At 32.4% G+C, this 24,429-nt stretch overlaps 2 protein-coding genes across 2 annotated transcripts in view; one reads left to right on the top strand and one right to left on the bottom strand.

Moving 5' to 3' along the window:
• Window positions 1–4,497, bottom strand: part of LOC140448109 (uncharacterized) — a 134,994-nt gene extending 130,497 nt beyond the window's left edge. Inside the window, exon 1 of the mRNA XM_072541182.1 lies at window positions 4,325–4,497. The gene's annotated coding sequence lies outside the window, so the exon portion shown is untranslated. The remainder of the gene's footprint in view (window positions 1–4,324) is intronic.
• Window positions 4,498–4,624: 127 nt separating this feature from the next.
• On the top strand, window positions 4,625–17,498 carry inc (BTB/POZ domain-containing protein inc). The gene is made up of 3 exons (XM_072541220.1): window positions 4,625–4,838; window positions 4,977–5,234; window positions 10,107–17,498. The coding sequence occupies exons 1-3, from the start codon at window positions 4,653–4,655 to the stop codon at window positions 10,302–10,304; spliced, it is 642 nt and encodes a 213-aa protein (XP_072397321.1). The 5' UTR covers window positions 4,625–4,652; the 3' UTR covers window positions 10,305–17,498.
• The last annotated feature ends 6,931 nt before the right edge of the window (window positions 17,499–24,429 follow it).

Here is a 24,429-nt window from a genome sequence, read left to right as displayed (position 1 = left end):
TGTCGACTTATGTGTGGAGCGTATCTAAAATGAGCAAATGCTGAGAAAGCGGTAAACGATTTCCGAAAGTCGGGTATTTATCCTCTAAATAGACAGTGGTTCTCGGATGCCGATTTCATTGTAGAAAGGCAAAGAGAGAGAAGTCCACCAACTCAAAGAAAGCCTGAGTAATCAGAAAAATTCATGGAAAACATGGAAAGCACACCAGGAAAAAATAGAGAAACTCCATGTTTAGAAAATTTGCAAGAGGGAGGGCCGCCTAAAGCAACAAATGGAAGAGATATAATCAAGATTGTAAGACCTGAAGAGATCAGTATATTTTCATCATGTAGTGGAACAGGAAATGGAACATAGTTCCATAATAAGAAATGAAAACAAAGTTAAGTTATGTGATCACCAGCATGCCATATAAGAACGAACTCGAAATTAGCATAAAAGAGAAGGAAAGGAAGGAGACATTACAAAAGAACAAAATATTGGAAAAATGTGCAAGACAGCCTAAAAATAAGGACAAAGCTACATAAGGAAATAACAAGCCAGTCAAGCAGAAAGTTCTTCAAGACTCGGACGCATCGAGCGACTCTGAAGAGGATTCTACTATTTTAGATAACGACTCTGACATGGATGATATTGATGATGACGCAGATTGGAGAATTTTCGGAGGATACCAAGGGAGAAGGATAGTTCAAGTGCCAAACTTGATATCTATGGGCGCATGGGGACTGTACCAATAGTCCTAAAAAGAAGACGTATATAAGTATGCGATTTTTGTTTGGAAACATAAATGTTGATTTAATTTATCTTCGTAATATAAATAAATGAAGTTTATGTTCCTAATGTTTGCATTTTTTGTTTCTACTTAAATTACTATCTGAAATTAAGACAGAGTGTCCGAAATTAGGCAAACAATTTAATTGTTTAATTGAAACGTTCAATTTACCATGTATGAACTTTCTGCTTAAGTAATAAGATGTCAAAATATACAGTTGTTCAAAATCTATAAACGAAAATAAAAAGCTTTCCAAAATTAGGCTCCTTTCCTCTATATTCGAAAACACTGGCTATTAAAAATGTCTGTTATTTATCGGAATGTTTAGCTTTATATATTCCTGTCAAACCATTTCAACAATCCTGCATAATTTACATTTTTTCTATAGAACATTATGCATTTTCTTTTAATCATTTCTGAATATAAAAGAATGCAAAATTAAGAAGTCGTTTTTGCAATTTGGTAAGATTGGTAACACTAGAAAAACTAGTAAAAAGAACTATAAGAATAAACTTATAGTGACATTTATTTGTTAGTCAGATTCATTATTATGTCCCCATATTACAAAAAAATGTAATTTAATATACAACACTGCAAATAAACATTTCACAATATATTGGTAGTATAATGATTTTGTGTGCCTATTTTTTGTAACCTATTTTCTTATTGGATGTCATATTGGAGTCAGTCACAAATTGCTTTCAATGTTTGATATTGTGTAGAATTTGTGTTAACAGTATATAATAAACTATGTATTTCCCACTAGTAAATGATTAACCATTCACGTGATAACCACAACAAAATCAAACCGCAAAGTAAAACATTTTTATGGATAAAAGAGGCTCAAAAGTAGCTGAAGATATATATACCAGTATCTGCTATCTGCATCCACAGAGGCAGACAGTGGATTGGAATCAAAACTTCTCAAATGTTCTAAACCAAGATTAGTTGTAAAACAATGGCTTTTGTACACAATAATTAAGTTATTGTGCATCAAGAACACAACAAATGACATAAAAATAAACAGTAAATGCATTAATAATTATGAAATGCTGATAACTCAGTGATATTGAAGATAAGAAGAAGCACTACAAAGACATAAACAAAACAGTAATAATTAGTGATTTCAGAATGAAATTAAATATACTGAAAACAAAGACCATAGTTATCATCAAGAATGTAAATGAAACATTAAAACTAAATGTCAACAGAAATGAAGTGACAAAAGTAATGTACCTGGTGAGCAATCTAAATAAAGCTTGGGAGCACTCAATGGAAATAAAAGCATGTATCAAGAAAGCAAGACTTACTTTCTTTTTGAAATGTAAACTAAACTAAATCTCAAAATGTAAAAGATTGTCAAGTTAAATTGTCATAAACTAGGTATACACTAGTCCTCTCAAGTTCTTGGCTGCTACATGTTTTATACTGTGTTGTAAAGAATTGAGGTGTGGACTATGATAACAATGTGGGAAAGTAAAAGCACTTGAATCAAAGTTTTATGGTTTTATACAGTGTTGTAAAGAATTGAGACTTGAATCGAAGTTTTATGGAAGAATGCTCAGAATATCATGAATTAAGTAGACATGCAATCAATATTGCATTCACTCATAGCTGCAGGAGATGATGAAATTACTGGCTTAGAGATATATGGACCAACAAAACATCAATAGAGATGTTTACATCAGCAGTAGACCAGAAGAAATAAACTGATGTAGTTGCCAATAACCTAATGGATATGGGACCCTAATCAGAAAAATTGTGCAAAAGCAAGAGATTTTCATATTTACATTTACCATGTATTAAGAGAGAAGAGAGAAATATAATTTATTGATACTAAATACCAAAAGGCTATTGACCGAAGACTTTCAGCCAATTTACATAATTATTATGGATACATTAAATTATTAATACAATAATTAAAAAAAATATTGTCAGACTATTACAAAACTTGAAAGGAAAGACACTAAAAGAAAGTTGTTTATTGTCTTGATATGTAGAGGATTTGTTCAACTAGAGTTCTCTCTGGATATCTATGGTTAGCGTTTTCAGGTATCTCAAAAGATAAATATATAATAGAAAAATATTTAAACAAATTATTGAGCATCTTATTTATAGGTTCTATTCCAGTTTTATTGTTCCAAGTGTTCCATTTGAATATATGTTATCAGGAGACGCATTCTACTAATTTGTCAAAGACTGGCTGTTTCACCCACTTTTATATTATTTTTAGCAGGACCTTTACAATTATAGAAAATTCCACCATGAGTCTGCATATCATTTTATAAATATTGTCAGCAGTTTCAATCATTTTTCATCATTCTTGTATGTTAAACTTTTAAAGTATTTGCTCTAGTTATAATTTTTCTTTATATACAGGTGTGGTAGTTGAACTTTAATTTGTTGTCTATTTAAAAATCAATACTTCATTTATTGGGGGGGGGGGGTTAATAATATTGTTATATATGTTTATACTCGGAAAATTCTAATCAATAGAAGCTCAAAAGTAGCTGAAGACAGATATTTATTTATTTATTAATGGAATCCATTTACAAATATTTTAACAAAGCTACACCTTAAAAAGAATTTTTAAAATATCAAACATCTCAGAATAATAAACTATAATAAAATTTAATACAGCATCAAGAGTATCGACACGTAAAAGATATCACTTACTATAAGATACCTTTTTGTTGTTTTTTAAATAAACTAATTTTAAAGTCAAAAATAGTTATTTGTCTTGGCAGGCTATTAGCAATCTGGACCAATCGTATAGTTGGTTCATTGATACCATAATTAGTGTGGTGAAATGACACTGAAAAGATTTCCGATTGTCTATCGTTTTGATAACAATTGAGGACAATTTATAATAGCATTAATGACTTTGTACAGCAAACAAATCTAACAAAGCCCTTCTTGACTTAAGTGTTGGTTAATCAATACCCATTGATAGTCATAATCCTCTCCCCAGTATTCACTCCTAAAGGCTGCTGTCCTCAAAAATTTATTTTGGACAGTTGGGACTAGGTTCATTGATTATAGTATATCTGTTTAGTATTACATTCCATTGTAGAATCAGATGTAAGCATGTCAGTGAAAGAAAATTTGTGTGAAATATGAATGGAAGCAGTACAGTGTATGTACATCTCTTTGAAAAATATTTAACATGAAGTATGTCATTTAATGTTCTCAATGTTGACATAAGTATGCAAATTTTTTTTTCTAACATTTGGCTATAAATAGCGCATCTCTAATTTTGCTTAAATGTAAATATGTGCAAATTAAAATTCTACCCTAGCGAGTAAGATGATGTGTTACTTGGGTATTTCATCAAATCAAAAAATGTTGGATTTTATATTTAATATTGATAGCATATAGGGTTCAACAAAATAAGGTTTATTAAAGATTCTGCTTATAACAGTTACAGCACTCTTCAAAAATTGTATTCAAAAGATCTTTTAGTAATTATACAATTAAGCAAAATAAATTGAGATTCACTAACAGTTTATAAGGAATGACACTGTATTTAAATTGATAAATATTTTAAGTACTTACCAACACAAATGTAAGTAGTTTTTCAATCCAAGAGTACAAACCAGCGCAGTTGTTAATAAATTAAGTAACCAATGCACAAAACTATACAATTTACATCTTAAATTCTTTTACTCGCATACAAAAATAAACCGAACTATTTTTTCAATGAAGTATGTATAAAACCAATAAAAACAAAACGTAATATGACATATGAAAGATGACATGTGTTAAATTCATTATGTCCTTTAAAATAAGATTTTTCAGCTACAGTGACTGTATACCTTAGAATGAATAAAATGTCAATAATCGCCATCACTTTCTTAAAAGAAAGGCAGGTTAATTTTCAATCATGGCGGATCACGTCATGGAGTCAGACGACAATAAACAAACTGTTTCAAAAAGTAATAACAAACAGTGGGTGAAGTTAAATGTAGGTGGTACATATTTTTTAACAACCAAAACAACATTGGCAAGAGACCCTAACTCTTTTTTGTATAGACTGATACAGGAAGATAGTGATCTAATTTCAGATAAAGTGAGTTGTTTCCCCAAACAATAACTATAAACATTTTTAGAATTTAATAATAAACACATCGCTATGTGTATACACATTTTGTGTGTATGTCTTGCTTTACTAGTGTTTAATTATTAAATAATTTATTTGATATTTTAGGATGAGACAGGAGCTTATTTAATAGACAGGGACCCCAATTACTTTTCACCTGTATTAAATTACCTTAGGCATGGAAAACTGGTAATTAACAAAGGTCTAGCAGAAGAAGGTGTCTTAGAAGAAGCAGAATTTTACAATATTGCCGAATTAATTACTTTAGTTAAGAGGAGAATTCTGCATAGAGAAAGCAAACCTAGTAAAGATGGTAAAAAACATGTTTATAGGGTTTTACAATGCCATGAAGATGAATTAACGCAGGTAAACCATCTAATGTATAAGTTTATGGGGTATATGTGTATTTTAACTCACTTGATAAATGATTATCATATAATAGGTACAGTGCTCAACAACTGATAAGTATCAAAGTAATATTTTACACCAGAAATAGCTAGAATTTGTAAAAATTTTATATACATAGTTAAAAAAAGTTCAGATGCAGATTATTTATTTTATTTATTTATTTATTTAACCTCGTTCAAAACACAAAATGATTGTTATTACATTAAAAGAGTGCTTACTACTGCTAAGAACTAATAACTATATTAAAAACTAAACCTAGACAGAATAAAACAAGTAAAAAACACTATACATCTAAATTAAATTTTAAGACAACTTTTGCACACTAGAAATTTGTTTCAAAAGCAACATTTATTTGTTTCACAGAAGAATTTACAAAGTCTATATCACAGTTAATTATCACATGGTTACATTCTTCTAACATCTTATTTATGGGTGAACAATCAGTCTGTTTAGTTGTGAACAGTTGTTTGTTATTAATTCTCAGATATATTTTTGGAACATTAAATTTAATATTATTTATAAAAAAAGCAATCTTTATATTTAATGTCATTTACAACATAGTAAATAAAAAAGGCTGAATGAAAATTTCTTCTAATATCTAGTCGCTGAACTTTAAAACAAGTTAACATAGCATTATAGGAAATCATGTATGGATGAAACCAAACTTTCTGACATAAAGAAACCTCAAGAATCGTTTTTGAACCTTTTCAATCAGATCAACATTGAATTCGGCTTGTGGTGCCCAAATAATAGAGGCATACTCCATGTGAGGTCTTACCAGTACATTGTATAATGATATTAGAGTTTCAAATCTTTTAAAAAATTTTGACTTACAAATTATGAAGGCAAGAGTTCTGTATGCCCTTCCAATGATGATCCAATAATGTTCATTAAATCTCAAATTTTGCTGAAACATTACTCCAAGATCTTTGCAAGTGTTTATCACAGGATCACATCCTGTATGAACGGGATTCTTAGGTCTTCATGAAGCGTTAGGTTTGACACATACCAGGGTGCATCAGTTATCTTTTGCAGTTTTTTCGATTAGCTTCTTTGAATTATGGTTGTATTTGACTTGCTCGCACATCCCCAGAGTTGGATTCTATACATGGTTTTATGATAGCTTTATAGACAAGGATTTTATTTTCTAGGGTCAGTTTCGATTTCCTACCGACTAGCCAGTTTAGATCTCTCATTCTTAGGCCAATTTGTTTTTGCTTCTTAAGAATATGTTCTTTCCAATTGAGTTTTGAGTCAATATGTATTCCTAGGTATTTGGTGCTAGAGGATTGAGGAAGTTGGATATTGTTAAGTGAAACTGGGGGACACTGGTCTCTTCTCAAGGTAAAAGTCACTTAAGCTGATTTTGTTTTATTCATTTTAATTCTCCACTTGTTTGACCACGTCTCGATTGCATTCAGTTGTGCCCGTAGAATGTTAGATGCTATAGATGGAGTTTTGTCGATTGCAATGATGACAGCATCAGCATAGTACATATAATATTGGTCCAAGAATGCTGCCCTCTGGGACACCAGGTTTTATAGGAAAATTATTGGAATTACTTTCATTCACTCTTGTTCAGAATTCTCTGCCACTTAGATAGGATTTTAACAGTTTCAGGTAGGTGATGGGAAGATATTTCTTAATTTTGAAAATCAGGCCTGTGTGCCAAACCTTGTCAAAGGCTTGACTAACATCTAGAAAGGCATCTGTGCAGTACTATTTGTCTTCCATTGCAGAATTTATGGAGTGTACTATTCTGTGAACCTGCTGTATCGCTGTGTGTTCTGTTCGACATCAATGTAGATTGTGAAGTTAAAATAAAGATGTGAAGAAGAAGAATAATATTTTTATATATTTTTTCTCTTTCCAAAAATACCAAGATCAATTCGGACCAACCTATAGAGCTTGTTACACCACTCCAAAGCTCCAAATAGCGCAGAATATTCTTTAAATGCGAGAAACAACATCAGTGAGTGATGTAATAATTAGGACTATTGCTGCCATAGTTGCAGATGAAAAATCAGGAGGAAATACTTTAAGACCACAGCATTTAAACCCTGAAGACAGTATCATGTAAAACGAACACAAAATAAAATAATACTGATTACTTGAGAAATTTTCATTACATCAGGAAATTCTTAATTACTTATATTATCAGATAGAAATCTGATATTGATATAATCATAAATAACAAAGGTTTACTTAAACTTACAAGTTTTCCAGTGTCAAACTGGTAGTTTTAAACAGAACAAACATGAATATAATACAAGAAGCCTTAATTTGAATTTCCCACTGATTGCCTCTTAAAAGAGAGTCCTTTGTATGATTCTTCTTCTTCCTCTTTATAAGCAATTCTGCTTGTTCATTGGTAGATTAATACCTCTATGGAAGGTTGTCACTCCATATTTTGCCCGATACTTCTTCTGCCGATTGGTGACTTATCTCTTGCTATTTTGATGACACGGGTCTCCTCCATTCTGCTTATGTGGTTATTCCATTCTTTTTTTTATTTTGTGTCCATTCATTTATATACTGTACGTTACATTTTTTCTGTATGCATTTCCTGCAATACTTGTGTCATTATTGGTCTTACACTCGCTTTATAAATTCTTGATTTCATCTCAGCGTTAATATGTCTGTTTCGCCATATAGTTTTATTAAGGCATCCTGTCAGTCTATTTGCTTTTTGTACTTGATCTCTCACTTCTTTGTCCAGGTCTCCATAGCTAGACAGTGTAATTCCGAGGTATTTTATTTCCATTACTTGTTCAATACTGATGCCATAAATTTCTATTTTACATCTGGTTGGTTCCTTGCTGACTACTATTGTTATAGTTTTATAGTTATATTGCGTCGTCTGCATAACAGAGTATTTTGATTTCTTTGTTTCCCATTCTGTACCCTCTTCCTTTGTTAATGCTTTTGATGATTTTATCCATGATCAGATTGAAAAGCATGGGGCTCAATGAATCCCCTTGTCTTATTCCGCTGCCTATTTCTACAGGTTCTGTAAGTTTTCCGTCAATTCTGACTTCCATTTTGTTGTTTTGGTAGATGTTTTTGATAGTTTTTATAATATTTAGGGGAGCTTCTCTTTTATACAGAAGATGGAGGATCTTTGAGTCTTACTGTGTCAAACGCTTTCTTTAGGTCAATCAGACACAGAAATACTGGTCTATTATACACTAGTGATTTCTCAGTAATTTGCTTTATAACGAATATTGCATCTGTACACGTTCTTCCACTACAAAAACCCTGTTGTTCATCTGCTAAACTTATCCTCTGATTTATTAGCACTTGCAAAATTTTAGCTTTTTATTTTTCTTATAAGTGCATGTGTTTCGTTTCTAATTGTCTTGTAATTATGGTATGCCTCTTTTGTTTTGGTTGACATGTATTTCAGGTAAGCTTTTTTCTTTTCTCTACACTTTTCTTTCATTTTTGTACAAAACCATTTAGTTCTTCGTCTTGGGAACGATTTATTTTTATTTATATTTTCTTGACCAACAACTTTCTTGGCCGAGGCTAAGATATTAGATTTAATTTTTGCCCAGCTTTCTTCGACTCCATCACTTTCTGTGATATAATTATGTATTTCTGCTTTATTCGATTATTTTTTGGAATAGGTATCTTGTGGAGTCATCCTGCAAGCTTTCAACTTTTATCTTTGTGCTGTATTCTGGTGTTTTGTTATCACATATATGTATTTTGATTCGGATTTTGCACAATACCAATTTATGATCGCTTCCTATTTCTGCTGATGTTAGTGCTCTTACATCCAAGATTTGAGAGGGCTGTAACTCTCTATTCGACAGAATATAGTCTATCATAGATCTTTGCCCTCTACTGTTTTCAAAAGTGTATTTGTATTGCCCTTTGTGAGGGAAAAATGTATTATTAATACGTATCTCATTTATGCTGCAGAGGTCCGTCAGAAGATCTCTGTTTTCATTTCTGATATTTTCGTTATATCGCTGTTTTATTCCTGGAACTACATCATTGCCAACACGGGCGTTAAAATCACCTATAATGATTATATTTTCATCATTTTTGGTAGTTGTTCTCTGGTGCATAGATTGGTATCACATTCAGAGGTTTAACATCCAGTTAAACTTTTACACTTACCATTCTTTCAGAGGTATATTTATATTCTTGTACTTGAAGTAAAAATTTTCTGTGTATTAACAGTGCGACTTCTTCTTTGGCTCTGGTTTCTTTCGCAACACCTCTGTAAATCATCAGATAGTCATCTAGCATAATTTTACCCTTTCCTTTTTTCTTCGTCTCTTTAGTGCACATATGTCTATATGTTTTTCTACAAGCTCTTTTGTAATTTTCTGCTCTTGTGTTTAGAGACTTTACGTTCCAAGTACCGATGCGAAGTTTATTTCTCGTTTTCCATAAATTCGTATGCGTGTGTTAAATTTTACAATAGTCTACCATCTGACATTCAACAGAAAGCACACCATAGATCTTTTAAAAGAAAGGTTTTTCAACACCTAGTTAATATTGAGCCCTATACTGTGGCGGAGTGCCTGACCTATCCTTCTCTATGATCACCATATTTAATTTGTAATGTTAATATATTTTAATCTGTGATGTCAATACATATTTTTTTAATCTGTGATTAATAATGTGACGTTATTTGCTCAAGTATGTTAAAAAATTATGCAAATAAAAATTTACTCTACTCTACTACTCTAAAAACAGAAACTCAAAAAAATTTAATAATGTTTACTGTAGTAAGTAGTAAGCTCTGCTAATATTCTTGATTTGTGATGATTTGTACCCTTCTATAAGTATAATAAACATTTACATTTATTCTAGATGGTATCAACAATGTCAGATGGCTGGAAGTTTGAACAACTAATAAATATTGGTTCCCAATACAACTACAATGCTGACGAACATGCAGAGTTCTTATGTGTAGTAAGCAGAGAATGTGGTATACCAGATTGTCCAGAAATCAAGAGCGATCGGGAAGACAGAGCAAAGGTGTTGCAGCAAAAGGGTTCTAGAATGTAGAGTGTAAAATGTGCTAGAGGTCAGGGAGATTATTTAACCTAAGAGCCTATACAGGTCATATCATAATAACTTTTGGGTCAAGTTTTATTTTTTATTTCATTTCGTTGGTGAAATTATCACAACCTGTTGTTTCAAGTATTGTAACTGTTAATTATTTTCTTAGTAACATCTATTTGGCGAATAAATCATTTAATATTAAATATGTAGAATATATACTTCTTGCAATATATTTGATCTCAATTTTATAATTGATTTATTCCCTAATGACAAAAATTGACAGACACAGAAATAACGAAGTTTTGCTCTTTCTGTCCTCCTTTAATTTGTATTGATTACAATATTACTGTTTCTGCCATTCATAGTTTATCGATATAATATGGTGATGCCATAGTCTCCTAAGGGTAGATATTTCAGAATAAATTTTTCTTTAACTCTCAACTGGCGTGGTGAATATTTTGTGCGTAAACGGCGTCACTCCATGGGAAGCGCAAATCTAAATGATAAGTAGTGGAGGGGGTACTATCCACACACCTAAGCGCAGCAGTCCGTGGGACGTCACAACGCCTGTTAAGGTTTAAATATATGCCTCATATCATAAAATTTCTCTTTTAAGCTTCCTTCTGAATATTAATACCAACTTTTATTAGTATTTTGTTACATTTTGAACTGAATTTATAAAGTTATCATGATATGCTCTGAGTAGGTATATAACATTGGAATTTGAACAAGAAATTATTAAAGAAGATTGTGTCTAGATGGGTTTTCTACAGTTGCATTTATATAATCTTAATTTGTACAAAATATGTGAGAATGTCCTAGATATTGGCCTGTACGGTTAATTTTATTTGGATATTCCTTCTCTTTTAAGTTCTTTATTTAACCTCTTATATAGTATAGTTGGGTTAATATTTAAAAGTGTTGTTGCAGTTCTATTGTGACATCAGTTATTTAATATTGGCCCAGATACATGTCTTCTTTGATTGGATGCTGCTAGAGGATTGAAAGTGTAATGAAACATTTATGTCTAGTATTAGTATATATGGGAAATGAGTCAATACAATGCAATATATGAGTATTATGGACTCACATTGGCAACCTTTTCATCATTTCAAACATTTATTTATTCAAGCTTCTATACTCACGTTGTATTACTTTTTCTCTATAGTAAAATGTTGACGCGGAAGTGCCGTCACGACATGGTGGCACCGAAGTAGTGCCACGAAATAGCGGTCTTTACATTGATTCACTACTCTCCATCAATTCGCTTCTAGTGATCATATGTTTATTCCAAGTCGGTTTAAATAAAAAAAACTGCATTAAAAATAACTAACAAAATACAGACATTAAATGAGGAGTAAAAAATTAAAATAATAACTGTCAATAAAAATAGTAGTAAAACAAGCAGAAATAATAATAATAACAAATAGTTGGAAGAATCCATTTACACAACGAGGGAAGTCCGTTATACAACATTTTAATCTTTTCAATTTTATTAATATATATAAAAAATCTATCTATCTCAAAACCTATGAAAATAGATAATAAATAAATAAAATTACTTTATTCAATTTTAAAAACATAATTTAAATTTTAAAAATTCAGAAAACATATTAAAAAGTTTCGCGCTAGTTTACAGTATCGCCTATTATACCACAATGCTATGCTTCAACAGAGTATAATCTATACAAATTAATTAAAAACCCCCATATAACGATTAAAAGGAGCATTTACAAAAATTACTTAAGATTGATTGAAATCGCTTCGGATTTCTTGAAACAATATTTCTTGTACATATTTATTTTATTTCTGGAAATCAGTTTAAACCGTTGTTAGTCTGTAGTTCTTCTCCCTATACCTAATCAAACACTTTAATAAACATTTTTTTAGTTTTATCTTCAATAATTTTCTGGTTGTATCATTTTACAATGCTACGCTACTCGGGAAAGATAATGAAGACCAATACTTCTTCTGTTTTTTATCTTAGTAAACCAATTGTACTAGTGATATTTAACTTTTTTCATGCCATGACTTCTATAGAGCACTGACCTACGCTACATCCTTTCAATCTGCAGAGTCCATGAGTCTGACACCTCCACTGGCTGATACCAAGCTGACGCTGGCCATCTTAATCCAGCTCTTTTGATTTCAGCTACGATATTGGGCTCCGCATACAGCACGCAGAGCTTTGCATTTGTTCTTATGAGTGATAAGGACCAAGACTTACTCTGTTTTTTACTCTTTGTAAACCAATTGTACCTCGTTCTTATAGTGATATTTAACTTTTTTGACGCCACGACCCATATAGAGCACTGACTTACGTTTTCTCCTTTCAATCTGCAGGGTTCTGGATACACCTCCACCGGCTGATATTAAATTAACGATAGCCATCTTAATCCAGCACTTTTGATTTCAGCTACGATATTGGGCTCCCCATACAGCACGCAGAGCTTTGCATTTGTTCTTGTAAGCCATAGCTCGTAATTTCTTACTGCTCCATGCATTCGTTTTACAAACCTTCTCTTATATGCCAATAAGATCATTTCATCATGGCTGATAGATCTCAGGTTCGACTACGCTTGCTGTAAACAATAAACAATTGATACAGTGGGATATTATGCTCATGACATTTTTCCAGGATGTTCCGAGTTACTGAAATATAATCAGTCGTTGATCTCTCTCTTCTGAACACGCACTAAAAGTCTCCTAAAGCTCCTTCAGCATCACTGTTCCTGGACGGGATTTTAAGTAACATTTATGAGATATGTATAATTCTAACTGTCAGCTTTGAACATTTTGAACGAGAGCTGGGATAATAGAACAGGACCATGTCGTACAAGAAGAAGAAGAAGTATAGTTCAGGTTATATTGTATAAACTATAAGCGAGACACAAATAATCGAGAGTTCGTACTCTAAAAAAAACTAAAATTTTACGTGCACACTCGGTCTAAGCTATTACTCTTTTAACTGCCTATTCTATGCGGGATTTGGGGGACAACTACCCGATAGGAATATTACGGGAAAATATCTGACTATTCGAAGCATAGTAACACTTGGCAAAATTTCTTACAGAAATTTATTGAGTTCATACTGTAGCGATTTATCAGTACCCATAAAAATCAGGTTACTACGATGTTATATCTTTCCTATACTGTTGTACGGATTTGAGTCGTGGACTCTCACACACGATAGTTGTAACAAAATTGAGGCTTTCGAAATGTGACTTTATCGTAGAATCCTGAAGATATCCTATACCGACCACGTTACTAACCAGGATGTTTTATTAAGAATGCAACAAGGAAAAGAGTTGTTAACAGCACAAATCTTTTCAGAGCCGCAGTTTGCAAAATACAGATTGCCATGATGGTCGCCAACATCCGAAACGGATAGGCACTACAAGAAGAAGAAGATACTGCAGCAATGATCTCATCGTCATTGTAAGAATGTGTTTCGGACACTTGGTTTGAAACTTCATCCTCGATTAACTTTGAAATGTCAACGTCAGAAGTTATATTTATTTACAGTTCCCGTCATATAAAACTGGTACACTTTTTTTTCCTAATGTAAACCTGTGTTCAGACTTGACACAATGGTTCGTGAATCAATTCGTTGTTGCCATCACCGATATTATAGAATTGCACTAAATCTAAATAAAAAAAGAAAGTTCAAAAATGTTTTTATATAGGTAATATTATTATCATTAACAACAAAAAACCGTATCTAATAAATTTAATAACCAGAGAGAGGGTTGAGTTAATGTCCAAAATGTTTAAAGGATCTTTAAACGTAGGGTATTGGCACAGGCACATTGGAATGCATCTACTGTAAATAGCTGATTTGATACAATATTTTCGTTGAACTGGCAACGTTGCCCTTGAAATTAGAATGACATATGTGACAAGATCAACTTACACAACTTGAAAAACACGATTTTCGGTTATAAGAGTTGTACCAGTTTTTTATGACGCGAACGGTACAATCGGTATTGATAACAGATTAATTCAGTTAATTTTAAAAATTATTTATTAAAATACAAACCTGGTTTGTAGTGAAGTAATACTCAGAGACTCCACTGCTCGTTATTAGTAGTGATCTTTTTAATCATATCTTCATCATTAGCAACCATTTCGAAGTGTCCAGGCGACTTTTAAGAAAATCTTTTTCGGTATTTATTCCTTTGACTGTATTCTTTCTAGTTCGCGCACAGTTAAACGAAAATTACCTTCAACGTTCGATATTTTCCAGTGTTCTGATGGAAGGTCGACCAGAACACGGGTCATTGTAGATACCTCCGGCTAGTGCTGATTCAACAAATATGAGGATTTCTAATCTTTTTTTCTATTTATGGTCGGATTGGAACTCACAAACTGTAAGTTTATACGCTCCGCAGCACCACCCAGGCGTTTAGATAGTGATTGTTTTTATAAAATACCTTTTTATTGCTAATTTGCCTTTACTTAGATGATTGCGGTTTTTAGATAATACTAACTTTCAATCCTCTAGACTCCAGGTGATAATATTTGGTTGAGTGTTTCCAGCTACTGTTAAATATTTCCAAGTCTTAGATGTTTGATCGAATGTTAAGCATTGTAGCATATTTGACAGTTTCATGGTTTAATTTCTGTTTCTCGTTTGACCTATTAAATGTATAGCGTTTTTTATAAAGATATATATCATGATCCTCACTTATAAATTGATATTTAGAAGATATTTCTTTTGTATTTTGCTTTTTTGCCTTACTTCTAATGTAAGACTGACAGTCTACATGGTGTCACGTTGATAATTGAGAACAAAACAGTAACTATTTTTAAGAACAATATATGACGTTTTTAACGAAAATATACAACTTATAAACACGATCAAATTCACTCGATATACCATTATTCACCATGTTAAGGATGAGTGGCGATGCGTGGTGAGTTATTTACGAACTACATTAAAGCTAAAAAACGCAACATTTAAAAATCTGTAAAATCATCATATTTCATCGTTTTCCTTCATTTTATAATCAACTTTTATATTTATTATATTTCATTTTATAATCAACTTATCACATACTAGGTGAATGAATGTTTGCACGTTGGAAAATTTGAACACTGTTGTTGCGTTCTTTTAACTTTAATGTAGTTCATAGGCAACTCACCACGCCCCGCCACTCATCCTTATCAGTTCGAATATGGTATTAGTATTTCTGGTTTAGTCTTCCTCAATATAAGAAATATAATCAATGCTTTGTACTCTCATTTCAATTTAGAAATTGATAAATAAGTGGGGCTAAATTTGTAGGTTGTTTAGAATAAAGGCAAAGATAGATTTTGAAAAAAATATGTATATTTGTAGAGTATATACCAAAGTTGAGTGCACACTTAATATCATATAGAAATGTAACAGCGAACCAAAAGCTCTCATGAAACAAAGTCCACAAATTCTTCAATATGAGGAGATATACAAGCGATATTAGATAGTTGGACGATGTGGAACTATTAAATAACGGGGCTAACGTTGTAAAACATGTATTTTGTTGCCATTTATTTACTTATGATGTTCAATGTACAATCTTCCTCTATCCTCTACTGATTGCGCCGTCTCCTTTCGAAATTCGGCGATTCAAATGACAATTGTTAATTAGGAAACTGCTGCACGAAAGATTTCTGCGGATGAGCGGTTAAACTATCTCCTCAGGTCTTTCAGCTACGAGTTCTGGCGTCTTCTAATTGATCTTTTGCCCTGTATTTTACCTTCCAATATGAGTAATTCATATCTTTTATCTCTCAACGCATGACTCAAGTATTGTACTTTTCTCTCTGTGATTATGCTTAGTAATTCTTTTTGTTTACTCATGCGCCGAAGTATCCCATCGTTGGTAACTTTTTATACCCATGGAATTATATCTTTTTATACCCAGCAAAACAGAGAATACGTCACATATTATCATTCGAATTCTGAGCTCTAGACTAAGTCTTGATTCCCACATCTTATATGAATCTTTTATTATTCGCAACAGCGCTGGAAAGTCTTTTGTCATACATTTTTGATGTGAATCATCTTCAATGCCTTTTCGACCATTTTGGAAGCACTTAAACCCCAAAAACATCTGCACGCTGAAGCTGCAACAGTCGTGGCCATACTTATTGTAATAAATTATAAGTTTTAGTAGCGTTTTTTAAGATTTATAGGAAATTTGACAACAGATCGGTTTTCTATTGCCACACTTACCATTTTTTTCACCGAAATAGAAAAACGAAAGCTACAGCTATACGGATTTATTTGCAGAAACTGCTTTCGGAAGAGAAGGATTCGCGGTAAATAGTTATCGGTCACTGAGGTTTAGCGCATGCGTACTTCGTTGTAACAGCGTTAGTCTTGTTTAACTCGTGTTCAAAATACGTGACAGTGTTTGATTCTTTGTAATAACATATGCCATCTAAAATGCACTTTTAATTTTATAGAAAACCAATTACGACAAAATATCACTAATAAATAAATAGAGAAAGATATAAGAAAGAAAAGTAGTGGCACTTAATGTGACTAGATATATGCAATATTTGTGTAGATAGTTTTGAGACATCGGGAAAGGCTTTACCAGAACAGTGACTTCAATTTATTTTATTTGATATTTTTAGGTTTAGCTTTAATATCTGTTGTGGTTTCAATTATCAACGAAAAATCCTAAATAAGATATTTGAGTTTTTTAGTAAGTTTGGTTCAAAGATCAAAAATGAGCAAAAAACGACCATAAGGCGTTTGAATGTCTAAGAAATATGTAACACAAAATTACCAAAATGGTATAAATAAAACGCACATGACAGTTTATTCTTCCAGTAGAAACAATGTGTTAAAGAAAAATGAAAAATAACGTTAATATTTAAAAAAAAAGACAGTTTGATGGTTTGTTAAAGATTTTTTAGTTATTAAATTTTACGCTTTGTTATGTTGTACCATTGCACAATATTGAGTACGTTAAATTTTGCTATTATGTACATCTTTAGTATTTAATTAGTTTCGCCATTAATTACTATTATTTTCCGAAGTTTTACATTAATATTTCAGAAACTTGTCTCTGCTGGGAGCTTAAGATAGTGCCATTTTGTATTACGGTTTTGTTTGATCGTTTTTTTTAGAACGCTTGTTGGACGTTTTTTTATACTGACATTATGCGGTTTAATAAAATTATCCTAATAAAAATACCCTTATTATATGTGTCTTATTAATTATTAATTTATTTTTATTTGCAAAAAGACAACTTGGGTCTACTGTTAAAGTAGTCAAAAATGTATTTAATAAATTTATGTAACAACTTATAACATCAAATAGAACTTATGAAAGGAGAATTCAGAATTAATTATAGCAGAGGATCCCAATATCAGAACTGGTAGAAGGTACAAATCTAGAAAAATATTTAGAAGATTCAAACAAAACTCAAAAGAACAAATTTAATTTGGAAATATATATATACATTTCGCGCACTGTACTTTTCTACATGTGAAGACTATAAGTAATAAAAGAGGAAGGAAAGATATCTCGCCTGATTTCTCAAAAGATCACAAACACTGAATCCAACGAATGTTCTAGTGAGCCATCAATGGTGAATAACTCACCAAGGAATTGACACAAGCATACAGGGTGTGCCCCAAAATAGTGCGTTCCTTTAAGGTATGGATATAATACACAATTTGGAACAAAAAAGGCCTATAACACATTTTTCCAAACAACCGGTTCAAAAAAATACATTGTTTTCCATATAGGTAAATTTTTATTTTCAGAAAATTAAATAATCTGACAACGTCATACACAGTGAAAGCGCTTCTGAATAAAAACTTTTTTGTGACTTAGGTTATTTAACATAATCCAACCCTTGTTTAGTATTATATATAGAAATACCGGACATAACCGGTACTAATCAACTAAACTAAAAACTATCAACTAAAAACGAGTAAATGTCCGGGAGAGGATAAAATTACAGTTGCAATGTTGAAAATTGATGGCAGAAAAATAGAACAGGTATTAAATATTTCATTTAATAAAGTAAATAATGAAGGAAAGATTTCTCAAGAATGGTACAACTCCGAAGTCATTCTACTATTCAAGAAAGGAGACAAAGCAAATATCGAGAATTACCGACCAATATCCTTGCTATCACATCTGTATAAATTACTAACTAACTAACAGAAAACATTTTAGTACCATTGACCACTTGCACACCGTAAGAACACTGATAGAAAAATGCACTGAGTATACTGTTCCAATTCATATGCCGTTCGTCGATTTTCATAAAGCATTCGATTCCATCGAATTATGAGAAGGGCTTGAATCTCTAGAAAATGCACGTATAGATTCAAGATACACTAACATAATTAAAAACATATATGAAAATGCCACCATGCAGATAAAGCTGGACGAAAGCACAAAAACTAATCCAATAAGACTACAACGGGGAGTAAGACAAGGAGACACCATCTCTTCCATACTGTTTACCCTTGCTCTAGAAGACATTTTTAAGAAACTAGAATGGAACAACAAGGGTATCATCGTCGACGGATCATACTTAAACCACTTGAGATTCGCAGATGACATATTTTTAATAGCCGATAATATCCAAGAATTAAATGATATGTCACAACAATTAAATGCAGTTTCAGGAGCGGTAGGCTTAAAAATGAACAAAAATATTGAGCCGAGACCACACAAATACAACAATACAAAATCATACCATAGAAAATGTTGAACATTATGTATATCTAGGTCATGTCATCAAACTAAGAAAACCAAATCAAGATGCTGTAATTAAAAGAAGAACACAACTGGTATGGGCCGCTTTCGGCAAACTAGCATATATCTTGAAAAACACGTACATTCCTGTAAACTTAAAGAAAAAAGTGTATAACACATGCATATTACCAGTTTGTACCTACGGCTTGGAGACAGTAGCCCTTACCAAAAATCTGCTAAAAAATTAGAAACAACGCAAAAAGCAATGGAACGAATCATTCTTGGAATATCACTGAGAGACAAGATTAGAAACACTGAGATAAGACCGAAGATTAGGGATATTGTGGAAGAAATTACAAGAATGAAATGGCGCAGGTTAGAATGAAGACCAAGGACGACAACAAGAAGCATGGGAAGACCTCAAAAAAGGTGGGTAGATGACATAAGAGCAGTGACAGGCAAACAGTGGATTAGATTGGTGCAAGATAGAGAAAGATGGAAGCAATTGGGAGAGACCTACATTCAGGAGTGGATGGAAAATGGTCGACAAACAAGAGATTATTTTTACTTAAGTAAGTACTATGGTTTAATTTCTAAAAAGTAATTAATGCAACTAAGAAAAATTATTTGTATTGTTTTTATGAAATGTATTGAAATCTGTAATCAACTACTATTATGTGTTTATTATGCCGAGGACTTTAACTGAATTACATAGTTTACAGTGGAAATTAAATACAACAGACAACGTTTAATAATTTTAATTACACTATATTTGGACTGTCAGTAATTTGTTTATTTGTCAACTAAAATTAAATTGGATACTTTTATTTGATTGACAATAATCATTAAAATAAATGCTCAAAGTGACCTTCAACTTTCATTGATACAACGAATCCAATTGTTAGTAATGCCATAGTTAACTAAATCATGCCGGATAGATTCTGCAGCATCAAAAATTCGTTCAGGTAATTCAGCTTCTGTTTCGATTTCATCTCGGTTATCATAAACTAACGATGTCAGATGTCCCTAAAAATAAAAAAAAAATCCAGTACATTGCATTCGAGACTTGGTGGTGGCCACAGAATGGGCCCACCAATCCAACGACGAGGATAAGTGGTATCAAGAAGATTTTTAACGGCTCTGGTAAAATGTGCTGAGTCTTCGTCTTGATAGTTGTGAAGAAACCACATTTCACGGCGTGTCTGCAAAGGCACGTCTTCAAGAAGTACCGGCAAAACATTTTGCAAGAAATTATAGTAGGCCTCTCCATTTAGTGTTCTCTTTAATTCATATAGTTCTATAAAACGATTAATTAATCCAGTCCATAAATTTATGCTAAATGTTCGTTGAAAATTTGTCCTACGTGTTAAATAAGGGTTCTCGTCACCCCATATGTGGCAATTATAAAAATTATACAAACCGTTTCTCTTGAAACATTCTTCATCTGCACATAACACTTTAATTGAAGATTTAGGTTCCCTGCCGAGTTTATCTTGAAACCGCCTACAAAATATTAATCTTTGAGGAAGATCATCTTGGTGTAAATCTTGTACTCTTTGATAGTGGTATGGATGTAGAAGTTGTTCCCTAAATGTTCTATGAACGTTTTTCGGCATTCCAATATAGCTGAAGTCCCGACATAAATTTGGACAGCTAAATTTCTGTTACACTGCGCTTCTCCATAAATAATCAATATCAACATATGGTACTCACGAATCGAAAACATTTTCGCGGTGACACTAAACACGATTTTTCCAAAATATCTGTTTACTAAAGTTGTGACCCTACGTTTAGATTTTCGTACTGTGCGTAGTTGACAGATTTTTTTTGCATACCAAAATGTATTTTCGTTTTTTGGTTAACCGATTGAATCTAGAAAAAAATGTTTCAGGACTTTTTTGCTCTACATGGTGTCTTCTACCTATATCTTTAAGGAACGCACTATTTTTAGGGACACCCTGTATAATCTAAAAATCACTAATGAATTTTACAGACATAAAGAAATACACATAGACACATCAGGAAATCCTAATAAAACGAAATTTCTTTCTCACATAGAAGAAAATTAACAATTCAACTTCTGTCCATGAATGAAATATTGTAAGACATGTATGAGGGGGTAACAACTATTTTTAGGACAGGTGTGGGAGAGATTGATAAATTTCATGTGAAAGTAGGATTGCATCACATCGGTGCTTAGCCCTTATTTATTCTCATTAGCGTTGGATCAGATAACAGCGAAACTACAGTTAGTAGGTTAGTAGAAAATACTGAGAGTGATTTAGAACAAAAACTGGAACGTTGGAAACAAGCTCTTGAGGACACAGTTTAAAAAATAGTAGGATAAAAACAGAGTACTACAAATAAAATGACAGCTTGGGTGCTGAAACGATTGTGAAAATAGTTTTAAATATCTAGGATCGGTGTAACAGGGAAGCATAGTTTAAGGCACCCCCATCACTTCCACTCTGATATTACAAGTCACTCCCCTTGAAGACAGCTCTCATGTCATCTGCGTTCAACGAAATGTATCAGCGACATCTATATTAATAAAAACAAATCACCGAAATGTTTGTACGGGCATCACTTTAGAACGACTGCACCAAATTAGATAATTCTTTCTTTTATGTTTTGTTATTATCAGAAGGTTTGTGTAAAAGATACTTTTCAAAAAATTGTACGGAAAGATAGGCATATAAGTTATAGATGGCGCCATACTATGACTGCTAAAGGAAGCTATGATTAAATCATTAACAAAATAAATAGAGTCATTGAAGACGTATTTTTATTTCATCCTTTATTAAAAGCATCTTTATTTTGACATGTACGCATGCGCAGTTATGCGTCATTTATTACTGTGCTTTAATAAAGTAAATGCCGCCTTTATTTAAATTAAATACAGACCAGAAAACTTTTATTTAAAAAGATACCTTATTTTGACGTAACCTGTTTTAGACGTAACCTATGAGGTATGAAAAAAAGACGTCTAATTTCACTTATATATCTATGGATATTTGATCAAATTTGTCAGATGTTTTGATTTATTTAATGAATATTGTTTTTAGTATTATTATTATTATTTTTAATTAGTAAATCTTCATGATTATTGTTTTACGTTATGCCGATAATACAATGCCGGTAACAACTCTATTCCGTCATGATTTGTGCCAGCTAAACTAGCTATATCTAATAGTTTTTGCCCTAGAAATTTCTAGGGCAAGAACTATTATATAATAATCAAATTATTAGACTCGCCCTAGAAATTTCTAGGTTATGTCGGTAAAGGGGATCGATATTGGTTATGACTCAAGATAGAAACTTATGGAGAAATGTAATAAGTGAGACCGACCCGCATAGGATACATAATACGAATGCCCGATAGAATGATTGCTAAAAAGCTAAGATAGGAAGAAGAAGCAGAGACTGACCGCAAATTATAATAGGTGGTTTGATGGAGTTGAAATCGACTTAGGGATACTAGAGATAAGAAGAGGGCAACACGTTGCCATAAACAGAATGGCGACTAATCTTAGAGTAGGCCAGGATCCACAGAGGATTGTCGAACTAAAGTTGATGATGATGATGTTGACCCTTCATAGGAATAAAGATAAAGGCAAAGAGAATAATGACGAACCGAAGAGTCAATCTAATATATAAATCATCATCATAAGTGGCTCGACAATATCCGTTGTAGATCTTGGTCTGCTCACAAAGAAGTCGCCACTCTTGTCGATTCCTGGCAACTTCCATCCATCTTATGACCCTTAGAATCTGTAGGTCTTTTTCCACATCATTCATCCATCTCCTTCGTGGTCGTAATTTGTTTCTTGTGCCCTCTGGTTTTGAAAATGTTAATCTCTTCGTGTATTTGTGATCTGGCACCCTAGCAATGTGTCTAGCCCATCTAAGTCTCTGCACTTTAACGAATTTCACAATATCTGGATCGGTGAATAACTGATATAGTTCAAAGTTGTATCTTCAACGCCATAACCCATTTTCATTTACGGCCCCAAAAATCTTTGTAAGAATTTTTCTATCAAAAATACGAAGAAGTCTTTCATCATTTTGAGATAAGGTCCACGTTTCAGCCCCATATATCAAAACAGGTCTTATTAAGGTCTTGTACATATTGAGCTTTACTGAACGTTTTATATTTTTATTTTTTAAATGTTTCTGGAGACCGTGAAGTTTGCTATTGCTACGCTTCTTTTTATTTCGTCACTTGTCGTGTTTGTTGCGTTTACTAGCGATCCAAAATATGTGAATTCTTTGACTTGCTCAAAGGTATGGTTGTTAATTTGAATTCTCTGTTGGATATTTCGGGGGTTTTCAGAAACCAACATATATTTGGTTTTTTCCTTGTTTACCACAAGTCCTAATTCACTTACCGCGACCACAAGCCTTGTAAAACACTGCACCATGTCTCTCATACTTCTGCCCACTATAACTATATCGGCAGCGAATGCGAGAATTTGCGTCGATATATTAAAAATAGTTCCATTCATTCTAATATTTAATTGTCTGATTGCCTTTTCCAAGGCAATATTAAAGAGATAGACGCGCCAGTGCGTCCCTCTGTCTTAGACCATTATTAATGTCAAAGAACGTAGAGTTTTTTCCTTCAATTCTAATGCATGAGCTTACGTTTTGCATTGTTAGTTGGGTTAAGTTAACTAACTTAGGTGGGATCCCAAAATCTATTATTACATTATATAATGCAGTTCCTTTCACACTGTCATAGACTGCTTTTAAGACGACGAAGAGGTGGTGTGTATCTATAATATATTCTAGTGAATTTTCTAGAATCTGCCTATGTGCTTGAATTTGATGTGTAGTTGACTTTCCAGCAGTAAATCCGCATTGATATTGACCAACAAAAACCTTTGTAAAATATCTAAGTTTCAAACAATACATTGCCGAAGATTTTATACGCAGATGCTAACAGAGTATTGCCTCTATAGTTCTTACACTCCAGTTGATCACCCTTTTTATGCAACGGATATATTATTCCATTTAGCCACTCTTCTGGTACCAATTCATTCTGCAATATAAGTACCATTAGTTTATGGATTGCTGCAAAAAGTTAATCACCACCTTTTTTATACATTTTCGAACAGATTTCATCGATCCCTGAGGCTTTATTGTCTTTGAGTTTTAGGATGGCATTTGACACTTCTTCTCTTGTTGGGTCTTCACTGTGTCGTTGTCGTTGTATATTTTGTTGATTTTCTATGTTGTAACCTCCTTCAATATCGTTTAATTCCTAATACACTGGAAAATTTGCGACTTATAGAATTCCATGTGTTACCTTCATTCAAATTAATCTATCCGTTTGTTGATTTTATTGTAGTATAATCCATACTTAAAATAAAAACAATCTTAGCATTTTTCGCTTTCTTTCTTAATTTGGAATATGAT

Source organism: Diabrotica undecimpunctata, chromosome 1 (genome assembly GCF_040954645.1).
Source record: "Diabrotica undecimpunctata isolate CICGRU chromosome 1, icDiaUnde3, whole genome shotgun sequence".
NCBI lineage: Eukaryota > Metazoa > Arthropoda > Insecta > Coleoptera > Chrysomelidae > Diabrotica > Diabrotica undecimpunctata.
The sequence above is the reverse complement of the archived record's forward strand: the minus strand, read 5'-3'. Positions and strand labels throughout refer to the sequence as shown.

Excerpts from the sequence above, each read along its gene's own strand:
- inc (XM_072541220.1), top strand. The coding sequence starts at position 4,653 with ATGGCGGATCACGTCATGGAGTCAGACGACAATAAACAAACTGTTTCA. Across the intron at positions 4,839-4,976 it reads GTGATCTAATTTCAGATAAA|GATGAGACAGGAGCTTATTT; the intron begins GTGAGTTGTTTC and ends TTGATATTTTAG. Across the intron at positions 5,235-10,106 it reads ATGAAGATGAATTAACGCAG|ATGGTATCAACAATGTCAGA; the intron begins GTAAACCATCTA and ends CATTTATTCTAG.